Source organism: Panicum hallii, chromosome 7, assembly GCF_002211085.1.
Source record: "Panicum hallii strain FIL2 chromosome 7, PHallii_v3.1, whole genome shotgun sequence".
In the NCBI taxonomy this organism is placed as follows: Eukaryota; Viridiplantae; Streptophyta; class Magnoliopsida; order Poales; family Poaceae; genus Panicum; species Panicum hallii.
The window spans coordinates 27,641,815-27,654,303 of record NC_038048.1 but is presented as its reverse complement, the minus strand read 5'-3'; the positions used below and the strand labels follow the sequence as shown (position 1 = coordinate 27,654,303).

Genomic DNA, 12,489 nt, shown 5'->3' with positions numbered 1-12,489 from the left:
CCAGCATTATATGCTCAGGCTTACAAACTACACACAACCAGGATCACATCAATATTGAGATCGAGCGAACTCAAATATGGTGTCAAATTCCCAATATGTTATCTTCACATTTCAGAGTCAATGAAATTTATTTGGGGGCAAGCCTAGTAGGACACCAATGCAGCGGGCTTGAATGCTCTGGGAAGCATGCGTAACCACCGATCCTAGCACTTGGTACCAGCTCGAACTCAGTGATGTGATTGATACGATGCAAACAAAGACTCTGGCTTAATTCCCATCCCAGGAGTATGGCTACTTGGCTAGTCTCATGTGCTCTTCATGCGCGTGCGTTTTATGTATTTGATCTGATCACATTCTCATGCCCACACAAATCTGTTTTTCTTGTTTTGGTTTGGGCCGGGGTGGGAAACCTGTCCTCAAGATTGAATGCCAAAGAGTCCCCTCATCATATATAAATTATAGATAAAGCAGAGCAGTGTTGAACGCAAGCAAGCAGCATTTTTGTCCTTCAATATATAGCAACTTATGATATATCTTGGAGGATAATAGTTTCTTCACATGTATAATGTTAAGAGTTATTTATGAGTACCTCCGTAATTGTCTTGATAAATTTTATTGTTGCCAAATATTCTAGTAAGAAATACTATTCTTCTCCCATTGTATGCAACCATCACTGTTCTGCTTACGTCGATTGCAACATGAACAGGTGAGGCTGAGCCATTGGTCTATCAACAACCTAAACGAAAAGAAATAAGACTATCCCACGACATCGCTGTATATTTGTAAACGATACAGGTTAGTAGGAAAGGCATTTGGCGCCAGAGCACGCCTCACTCTGCGAAGACAAAGGGGAATATGTAATTCACATGTGGATTAGCAGATTGATGATGATGCGTCGACAGTAATGTGCTGAAGCTGTCATGTCATTCACAAAGTAAAACAAGGCATCATGTGTTAGCTTCTTTCCTAGCACCTTCCATTCTCATTGTCAATTTCATTTAACCATGAAATCGTCGTTTGTGTATATATATTAGTGTTTGTTTTCTCTCCGTCATATCTTCCGTCTCCTCTGCGAATGGTAGCTCATGGAGTATATATATACATTCAAGATGATAGTGGCCGTGTGGAATAGTACTACCGAAACGTTATGCATCACCTTTATTTAGTGGTAGGTGCCGATTTTCAATTTCATTATGTGGAACCAACAGAAATTTTAAAGCATTATTAATGTTTGTTTGCACGAAATTAAAGTTTCTTTTACGCATGCATGTTAATACGAGCTCCTTGGACATAATTTCTAATCGGCAGTTTAATTTACTTCCGAATACTAAGAATCTATTTGATCCTTCGAATATTGTTTCCTAGCAGGTTCTTTCAGCTTCATGGATCAGTAAAGCAGGCACTCGACTTCACAACCAGTGATCGGTGAATCCTGGGAGGCCCGGGGAAAATATGTGGCAAACATCAGGCTTAGAAGCTTCATGGGGTATATGCAAGAAAAAAAATTTCGCGAAAGCTTTACAAGATCAAATTAGCACTGCCAGCATACTGCGCCCGACCAGCGTGAGAAGTTCCCTTTTAATTTTCTAGCCATTTAACCTGCCAGGAATTTTGCCCAAGAGCGGTTCGAAGCCCACCCTTCTATGTTTCCTAATGTGCAGACGCAAACCAAGATATATGGAGGCAAAATTCCCTAGCTTTGCTGAGAAAGCTTGGAGATCCGTTCTCTAGTCCTTCACATCGAATTGGATAAATAGATTTCTCAAATTTTTTATGGAACCATCTAGCTATGCCATAGAGATCTAGAAATGTTTCTAATGGCACTAATAAGTGCGTCTATCTTGAGGATCTGCAAAAATAGCAGCGTAATCGTCGTACAAAGAAACTCTGACAGGGCAGGCCAATGTTGCTGAGAGATGGAAACATGAAGAGGGTGTTGCGAGAGGCGCACAAAACTAGTCTCTTCACTTTTGGCCATACTTTGTATCAGATTTCGGTCCCTTATCGCACCACAATGCAAGTATCAGTTCGTCCTAAGCATTTTGCTTTGCTCCATCCTATGCGAAAGGAAAAGTTAAAGAGTTCAAGTATCCAACTCACTCATAAGAAAAGCATCAAGTGTCTTGCTCTTTACTCTTTGCTGTCCTTGCAAGAAATGAATCAAAGGACGACATTACTAACATGAGAGTTCAAGTTTTCATTTACACCTTTGTTCCTACAGTACAACTATGAGCATCATATGGGGCATACTTCTAAGCATGTAAACAGATCATGCAAGCTTCACATGCCACAGCAAGTTAGAAAACGCATATCATCAGACATGCTGTGTGAATAATGAAAGCATTCATATAGCTAGTCCAAGGTATGAGCTCTTTTATTTCAATATATCCAACTAATAGGGGCTTGTTCTTTGCATTGTTTGATCTGGATCACATAGACTAAGCTCACTGTTGTTTTCTCTTCTCTTCATGTTTTGCACTCGGTTTCTAACTTGTTTTTGTTTCTAAATTTCGATTATGCATGTGTATCGCTCGTAAGATATGACTTAAATGAAACATTATATCTCTGTTCAATCAAAGAAATATCTATAATCTTCTCTAGACTCTGGAGAAGATTAAAAAGTGAACTGAAATTTTTCTCATGAACAAGACAAAAATATATATCAGCATAAAATAGGTTGATTATTAACGCAAGCCAACCTAATAAGGTATCTGCCATTTTTCCAGTCGTTCGATCTTCCAAGGGCAGAAGCGTGACACCTTATTGACTTGCTTAATCGAGCTCATCAATACTAATCCAAGGACCCAAGAATCCAACCATCCACTGGCAAGCAGGCAACGATTACTCTTTTTCCTCTATTTTAGTTATCCTTGTGAGTCTTTTTTATAACTCGTCTATTTCTCCCTTATTGCTATTGAGGAGGGTAGATCCTCAAATTGTATTTAAATTCAGAGAAAAAGTTCAATTTCAAGTTTATTTCAGTTGGATGATATTTATAACTTTCCTATAATCATATAACAAAATCTTGAATTTATATTCATTTTTTAGATTTATTTAAATTTAGTTATAGCTCATAACTCGAATGTATGTGCATTAAAACCAATTTACCTCTGAACTATATATATGGGAAAGATTGAAAAAAATTTAGAAGACAGAATATCCCCAATGTTTATCAAATTAATGGTTGGATATGTTTCGATTTTTATGAGATTTTCTTGTATTGATCTTTTTGCTAACACACTTAACATGGACCCTCCAAATAGTAACATAGAGCTTCTTGAAAGCTTTCACCTAGTAGAAAGGACATATCAGGTAAAATTAGGAATGAAAAATGAAGTCCTAAAATAAGGCTTGATAACTTTCTTGTTGTAAAGGCATAAAGGAGAACCAACTTTTTCTTGAGTTATAGGATCATGCTGTTTTCCAAAATGTGCAGACTCTTACATAAATAATATTCCACCAGGCAGTCTGAGATATACAATACAAGTTTTATCATGCCTGTAATGGAGAGTTTGATCAAACTATTCAATGAGTTGGAAATCCAGCTACTTGTGCTCCTCAGCTTCACACTACAACTGTTTCTCTTCTTTGCTGGCAACCTTCGCCGCAGTAGCAGCAACAGTCTCTTAAGACTCTCCCTTTGGGCAGCTTACTTGGGGGCCGACCTAGCAGCAGTTTATGCACTCGGCTATCTCTCACGGCATGAGCAGACCCAACAGCTAGCCTTCTTTTGGGCGCCATTTCTCCTCATCCATCTTGGAGGGCAGGACACTATTACTGCTTTTGCTATGGAGGACAACAATTTGTGGTTGAGGCATCTGTTGAATCTGGTGACACAAGTTAACCTAGCTTTATATGTTTTCTGGAAGTCCATTGGAAGACACAATGTCGAACTTTTAATTTCCGGCATCTTTGCATTTGTTGCTGGAATTATAAAGTATGGAGAAAGAACATGGTCTCTCAAATGTGGCAGCCTTACAAACCTTGAAAGCTCAGATGCATATCATTACAGAAAAAGACTGCCGGAAGGAATTGGGAGTGATTGTGGCTTTGTTCGTGCTGCTCTGCAATCTATGCCATCTGTCATTGATGTTTTATCCGAGCGCAGCTTGCTTGATGTACCAACCGATTTAGTAGACACCATAGATGATTGCGACCAAATGATTGGGATGGTGAGACTTCAGCTTGGCATGATATATGATGATCTCTACACTAAGGCTCTTGAGCTCAGAACTCGCAATGGAGTTATACTCAGATGCATCTCCCAGGCCTCTGTTATCATTGCTTTTGCGCTATTCTATGCAAGTGACAAAGAGAGGTATAAGAAAGCTGACATTGCGATCACCTATTCATTATTTGTCGGATGTTTTTTCCTGGAACTCTGTTCAATGTTTATTCCCATGATGTCACCATGGACATGGGCATGGTTGAAGGTTCAAAAATGTGATGGACTTGCCAAATTGTCGTGGTTTATTTTTTGTTGTGACACTGGATACCCAAAGATCAAACAACGGTGGCCAAATTTGATTGGACAGTACAACCTGCATAGCTGGCTGACTGACAGTGACCTGCAACCAAAGACATACAGCAAACGAATAATGATATTGTTCAGAAAGTTGTTTGTGGATTTCTTCGGTGTTGGAAAGAAGAAAATATTTTGGCTGAGCAAGATATTAGACATTGAGTACGTGGATGTGGATAGCATGATTGTGGAGTTCGTCGGAAAAGAGGTTAGACTATTACTGTATGAATTCCCAATTGATCAACCCCAAGAGTGGCGACATATTGGCCTCCTGCTTAAAAATATACAGAAAGGCTTTGTTAGAGATTTTGGCCAAGGTATTATTGCCATGCATCACGCCACTGAGACATTCTTGAGAAAATATGCTGCTTCTCATTCAGACATGGAGGCAAATGCTACAAGGGCAGAGGTACCTTCTGGTCTGATGGACGTATGCCGGAAACTATCAAAGTACATGATATACCTTTTGGTTACCCAACCTTCCATTCTGCCGCTCTCCATCAGCGCAGCAGCTACCTTAGATCAGTTTCAGGAACCTAAAGTACTTGGAGAGATCACGGGGATAGTCGATGAGCTATGTCAGTTGGATCCAAGCAAGGAAACACTAGAGGAGTTAGCGCGCATGTGGACGCGGCTCCTCCTTTACGCTGCTGGCAAGTCGAGGGCTGCGATGCATGCTGTGCAGCTGAGCAGAGGAGGAGAGCTCATCACATTCGCCTGGTTACTCATGGCCCACTGTGCAATGGGCGATTCCCATGTTAGAAGGATCGAACTGACCAATACTGATACTACTTTAGCTAGAGATGTACGGTTGAGGAAGACATATGCCTTCCTTGTTCCTCAAGACGAGGATTAGCGGTAACTGAAAATCGGTCCTTGTTTGTTTATTTTTTATTTGCCTACTAAACTGCTAGTAGCCAACTAACCAGCAGCTAGAGCAATACAGAACATTTTAAAGCAGGTCGGATGAGTATGTCAGATTCATCGTGCTTGTTTGCCATGCATATTGTTCGAATGTCCGGGAGCACGGGAAGCCTTCCTATCCCCTTCCGTTCGTGACCATGTGTTTTTCTTCCTTGGGGTCATACTCTTCATTGTGCAATTATCCTTCTGTTTTTGTGGAGCCTGTCATACCTCACTGCATGAGTGGTGATGCCAAAAGGTATATGAATGAAACTATGGAGAGCATTGTACACAAGTACACAAATGCTCACAAGTTTCAGTTGGAAAATCTATGTTGTTCCGGTTTCTCAACTGGGGTTGTTCCGGTTTCTCATCTGGGGCCGCCAATCCGGGACTAAAGGCTCGGGCCTTTAGTCTCGGATCTAGCAACCGGGACTAAAAAGGCTCCCAGCCGCAGCGAGACATGTCTATGGAGAAATACTGTACCATACTGGATGGTTGCGTATTCATGTGTAATATCACGTGTTTATATATTTTCATAGAAATTTTATGGCTTCAATAATTTTCATGTTCCGTGACTGATTATCTTCCTCTCTAATAATAAACGAAATTGAGGAACAGAAGACATGATTGCTTGATGCATGACCTGAGAGAGCATGATGAAGACATGAGAGTGGTGGGTTCAGAGTCTTCGGATACCTTCGGCAGTGAGTGCCCTGCTGCCATGAACTGTCTGTCAATCATAGAATAGTACTAAACTTTAGCCTTCATATAATCTACGGATACTCATCTGCCAAGACATCTGAAGAGCCCCACAAAGCTTTAGAGCTAGCATTCTACCCAATGTATAGCTATCTCTTGACCGTACCTGCCCATCCGATTCCAATGCATTATTTAGCGTGTTCTCTACGCTGTTTGCTGGCTGCGCTCTGAAGCTAGGTCGCTTCTTGCTTCGAGCAGCGGCTTCTGATTTGTATGACACCATTATACTGTGCTCCTACTTGCATTGTCATATCCGAGGCAGCAACGAAATCTTGATCTGATCCACTAGTGGGAAATGGCCTAGACCCAGACAAAAATACCAGTTGCAGCTGAGCATCCGTACCGGCTCCAACGGCGGGGTGCCCTGGGAGAACCTTTGGCACCGGGTCGTGGCATGACCCGGTTTCGTGGATTTGTATGCCACGACCCGGGTCATCAAGCAATCATGTGGCATGACCCGTTTCCTGGATGATCCAGCATCGGCACCATGTTGTGCCATGACTCGGTACCAAAGACTTCTCGAGGCCGTAAGCATAGGGTCGTGGCATGACCCGGTGCTAATGGAGCGTATATTAGCACCGTGTCGTATCACGGCCCAGTGCTAATACCTCCACCGGTACTAGTACTGGGTCGTGGCATGATCCGGTGCTAATGATTGACCATTAGCATCGGATCACACCACGTCCTGGTACTAATAGCGCCCTCTATATATATCAAACCCCCTCCCTCTTCCCGAGCTGCCATGAATTTAGCACTGTTCATGGCAGCCGAGTGATGGGAGGGAGGGGAATTTTGCAAATTTTTTTCTAAGGTTAGCAATTTACTTCATGAGTTACCAATTAATTTTTGTAGATGCGGTTAGCACCTTGTCGGAGAAAATCTCCAGCCGGGTGGCGGAATGCACCCGCCTAATCCTAGTTAAGGATGGGTTTGGAGGAGATCTAGGAACGCTCGATCGTTGGGCTAATGGACGCAGGAAGAACACGAGTATTTTAGAGTGGTTCGGGCAGCCGGAGCGTAACACCCTACGTCCACTTGGGAGTTGTATTGATTGTGCAAGCCTGTCTGTGAGACCTTGCGGGAAAACCTGTCTTCTAATGAGTGCACTCTCCCTTTTATAGTCCAAGGGGAGTGCTTACACTGGGCGGTGCCATGACAGGCGGGCCCGGCCAACAAAAGCCTGTTCTACGGGAGATATGGGGGTCTTCATCCCGGATACGGCCGTGTGTAGCCATGCCTGAACAGTGTCTGCTGTCAGCGTTACTCAACAGTGAAGCCGTGCTGTCACTGTTGGGATGGAACCTTCCGCCAGGTGATGGTACAATGCTGACCCGTGGCGTGCGCACTGTTACAGCGCACGCCGTGGCCCTTTTGTCGCAGGCCATCATCACGCACGCGCGCAGCGCCGTAACGGGACTGTACGCCACTTGCGCACAGTAAACGGTAACACGACGCGCCGCCTTGGAAACAGGCGGGCTTACCGTGGTGTCAGCCTACCTGCCCCGTGTGTCAGTGGCAGGCCACGCCTTTTGACTTGGGCGCGCTCGGCCCAACTACCGCATTAAATGCTGGTAGGTGGGCCGGAGACCCGTGAAGTGCCTCCCTCCACGGGGTTGGCACGTGGCGGCACTGGACCTCTCCCCAGGGGGAGGGGGGTCCGGGCCCCCGAGGCCTGTTGGAGCGGTCAGGCCTGCGGAGGCCAGTCCTCCGCGCGTGGCGGCCCCGGACCTCCCTGGGGAGTCCGGGTCCGCGGGGGCCACCCTCTGGCTTCTTGGGCACGCGGAGGCCCCGGATCTCTAAGAGCACGGGGAAGGTCCGGAGACCATGGTCCCAGCTATCAGGCCCGGGCCGCACGCCACGTCACCCTGACGATGAGGTGGAAATTATGGATGGTGGGACACTAAGGGCCTGCACACCCTAGCAGGAGGTACCCCTGTCCGTATGTACCGACAGAGGCCCCCGGGCCCACCTCGGGTGAAGGATGAACCCGCAGGTGGGGCCAGATCCCAGCATTGCGCCGGGTGGACAGCTTGTTCCCGCCGAGAAAGGGCATGGATGTCTTCCCCCCCATAGCGGGATCCCCAAGGGGCCCGTCCCCCGCCCGCGCCGTGCGCGTCAGGCGGTTCAGATTCTTGTCTCATTCGAGCCCGTCCCGCGGCTCGAGCGGTTCGGATTCCGCCTTTCCCCCTTTCCTCCAGCGACCACGCCTTTGATTGGCGGGCCCGAGCCCACCGGTCATTGGGTGTGAGAGGGGGGAGCCTGGTGCAGGCAACCGTTCGACTTCTTCTCGGTCGCCGCGGAGTGCGAGAGGGCAACAGCTTTTGCATAAAAGGTAGGCACCGAAAGGATCGGCTACCTTTTCGCTCTTGCCATCAACAGACGCTGTAGCGCCCCTTCATCTCCGCACATTCCTTGCGATCTGCTTCCTTGCGCACGGCATCCTTTCGCCTTCCTGCTTCCTTGCGATCCATCCCCCGCCATCGCTGCGTTCATCGCCATGTCTTCACTTCCTTTTCTGCGCCGCTTCCAGAGCCAGGCCCAACTGGACCTGGTGCGCCGCTTGGTGGGATGGACCTCGCCAGAGAACGCCAAGAAGATTAGGGCTGGCAAAATCCCCCTCCGCGACCTTGCCGCGGGGGAGTTCATTCTCTTCAACTCGTACGCCATGTGCGGGTTGGTCCCTCCGTTCTCCGCGACCTTGCCGCGGGGGAGTTCATTCTCTTCAACTCGTACGCCATGTGCGGGTTGGTCCCTCCGTTCTCCTCCTTCTTCCTTCTGCTCCTGGAGGAGTTCGGCCTCCAACTGCATCATCTCACCCCCCCCACTCCATCCTCATGGCGGTCTTCGCCCATTTCATGGAGATGTTCGTGGGGGTACGCCCCTGCACCACCATCTTCAGGCATTTCTATGCCTTGGTTGGGACTTGGAGGAGCAGGCGCGAAGTCGGCGCGTACTACTTCCAGCTCCGGCAGGGGGCGGCGAGCTCCTACATCAGCGCCTTCTCCAGCTCCAAATGGGAGGACTGGCGTGAAGGCTGGGTCATCACGGAGGCCAACCCCCACGACCGCCTGGAGCTGCCAACAGAGGGTCCCCAGAGTAACCGGAGCACCTGGAAGGCCAAGCCAACGGTACCAGCGGAGCTCGGCCCGGTCCTGAACCGGATCAAGGAGCTGGCGAGGAGCGGCCTGACATCCATGATGGTGCTGGGCGACTTCCTGAAGCGGCGAATTGCCCCCCTGCAGCAGCGGATGAGGATGGCCTACATGTACACAGGGCTAAATGACTGCTGCAGGATCGCGCGCGGGCCTGGTGCTGACTTCACCAGGGCGGAGCTGGAGGTCGCGATCCGGGGGATGACAGGCGACGCATTCACCTCAGAGTCCCTGGTCCTCCCGAGCGGGGTGAAGGCCCTGTGCGAGGACCAGGCGCTGCGGGCGTCGGTCCTGGCATCGATGCCGACCCTGGACGAGGGCGGCCTGGCGGTCCGGCAGCTGGGAGGCGACCCCAATCGCGGGCTCCACATCCCCGGCGCCACTCCGGATCGCCAACAGCGTTCCAGCCAAGGTCCTGGGGGGCCAAGACCCGGGGGTCCGGCCCCCAGCGGGAAAGGAAAGGAGAAGGTGCCGGTGCCAGAGCACCGGCACAAGGATGATACGGGTGCCGCCCCGGCCCGAGGGAGCGACGAGGCCCAGGGGGCGGCGCCCGCGCGGGGCAGCCAAGCCGAGGGAAGCAAGTCCCGGAGGCTCCAGCGTGGCGACGGCTCCTTGGTGGGGGAGCCGGCCCCCAAGCGCAAGAGGATGGCAGAGGCGGAGAGGCCGAGCGGAGCTCCAGCACCTCCGCCGCAGTGCCAGCAGCCGGAGAGGAGGCCAGAGGAGGCGCGGTGGCCTTCTCCGAAGCGGCCGAGTCCTCCGCCGCCTCCACCGAAGCCGAGGCCGCAGACCCCACCCCCGCCACTAGAAGCACCAACGGCCAGGGAGCAACACCAGAGGTCCGGGGGATCCTCAGCAGGGAGGAAGGTCCCTCCATCTGCCCGGGGCAGGTGGGAGTGGTTCGACTTCGCATAAGTAGTCTCCTCAGAGTTTTTCATTATTCCTCTTAGCTTCTGGGCCCTAACGATATGGGTGATACGGCAGACCCCAAACTTCTGATGCTCCAAGCGCGTCCTCCGAGGCCGCTTCAACTGGGGGAACCGGCCCCTAGCCAGCGCCGGAATCCTCGGCGTCGACACCTACAGGGCCCCCGCCAGGGCCAGCACCAGAGGCCTCCGGACCCAGAGGTCCGGAGCCGGAGGCCACCATGCCGCCACGACCCGAAGCCACCCCCTAGGAAGAGGCCGCCGGACCTGCTGCGGCGATCGAGGCACCGGCAGCAGCGCCGGGCGTCGAAGCCAGGCCGCCTCCAGCTGAGCCGGCAGCAGAGGAGGCCGCTGCAACGGCGGAGGCTGCAGCGCCTGAGGCAGTGGAGCCGGAGGCTGCAGAGCCTGAGGCAGCGGCGCCGGAGGCTGCCGAGGTCGTCAGCACCACCTCTCCACCTGCGTAGGAGGAGGAACCGGAGGTGGTGCTGGGAAGGCGCCTCCTCCCGAGCACAGCGGAGATCCCCCTCCCCCGACTCTTAGCCAAATGCCAGCAGGCCCAGCAGGAGCTGGAGGCTGGCATTCGCCAGGAGTGGGAGAAGCTGGAGGCGGAGCGTCTCCGGCTCTCCGACTGGGAGGACCGTCTGGGCGACCGCATCAAGACCGTCTCTGCCCGCTACGCCAAGGAACGTGTCGAGCTCGTGCTGGGGCGCGAACTCCTGCAAGAGCAGCTGCAGCAAGCTCTCAACCAGGAGCCGGCGGCCGCAAAGCAGGAGAGGGCGGCCACACGGCGGGAGGCGCACGCCCTCGAGCGGGAACTCGCGGCGGAGAAGCGGGTGCAGGCGGCGGCGGAGAGGGAGAAGATTTCCCTGGAGCTAGCCAAGGAGGCCAAGGTGGTGGCGGAGGCGTCCAAGGCGCAGGAGGCCGCCTTTGCGGAACTGGCGGCGACCACGGTGGAGAGAGAACGCAGGCTCACCGCCCGCGAAGCAGAAGAGGTGGCCCGGCTCCAGGAGCTCCAGAGGTGGGAAGAGGCCGTGGAGGAGGAGCTGGCAGCCGGGACCCGGAGGCTCCGGGAGCGCGAGGCGGCCCTCCAGGAGAGGGAGGCCAAGGTGGAAGGACTCCTAGCGGAGCGGAGCGCCAACATCGGCCGGATCATAAGATGGGCCGATGAGGTGAACCCTTCGCTGGAAGCAATCGGAGCAATCCCCATCCGGGTGTCGGAGGCTCCATCTCCACTTGGCACCGCCTTCTAGGTGCTGGACTCCACCGCCGAGCGGCTGCGGGACCTGGAGGCCGGCATATAGGACCTCCTGGAGACAGAGGGGCAGACCGTTGCCCGGGGGACGGCGGAGTACATCCTTACCTCCTTCCGGAGCCACGACCCTGCCGTGCAACTGACTCCTGTCCTGGTCGGATCCCTCCGGGCGAAAGCGGCCGCCGCGCAAGGAGTCCAGGAGGCGGCGGACATGGTCGTGGCCCGCATCCGGCGCTGTCCCGAACCTGCAAGAAGTGGGGACGCTTCCGGACCGCCAGGACTATAGGACTAGTACCTTTGTTATTATTTTTGTAATATAACTTTTGTTATTGCGATGTAATATAACTCCATGTACATTATCAGTAATGTATTTAAGTATTTCGTGCGTCTACTTTTTTGCGAAAAACTTAGCTATTTTCCTGATTGTCGATCCTGTAAAGTGTTTCTCAAGCGTACCGAGGCCCCGTGGCCCCCTGGGAGGTAGTCGCGATAGGTCGGGGCTAGCTGCCATAGAACCGAGGTCCTGCACACATCTTAGGATCGACGCTTAGTAGACGTCCCCACGAGGTCCTGGTCTGGCCAGCGAGGACCTTCTGAGTTGCGTAGCGGGTCAGGGCGCCAAGGCCTAGGTTCGGGGATTAAAGGGGTCCCGGCCCCCGGGTCCATGGTTTAAGGTACAACCGTACTCGCTCTAAGGGGGCAGGGCATGTAGGCTTAGGGTACGGAACCAGGCTAAGTGGCTACATGGCCCCGGACCCCAGCGAAGGACGAGCACGTCTCCCTGAAGCCATTTTCCCGATGGCCAGTTCCTTTTCTCCTACGAAACGGAGGTCCTGGGGCAGAGACGCAGCGTAGCAATACAGGGGAGGTCTCGGGCACGGCACAGACGTAAAAGGCCACGTGGGGGGTTAGAGTAACGAGATGTAAAGAAGAATAGAATCGTACGAACCCTTCGGACACACTGAGAATAAAAAT

General features: G+C 51.3%; 1 protein-coding gene across 1 annotated transcript; it reads left to right on the top strand.

The window, feature by feature from the left end:
- The first annotated feature begins 2,831 nt into the window (after positions 1-2,831).
- LOC112901637 lies at positions 2,832-5,476 on the top strand. Its single transcript, XM_025970590.1, has 2 exons — positions 2,832-2,872; positions 3,464-5,476. The coding sequence occupies exon 2, from the start codon at positions 3,495-3,497 to the stop codon at positions 5,376-5,378; it is 1,884 nt and encodes a 627-aa protein (XP_025826375.1). The 5' UTR covers positions 2,832-2,872; positions 3,464-3,494; the 3' UTR covers positions 5,379-5,476.
- Positions 5,477-12,489: the final 7,013 nt, after the last annotated feature.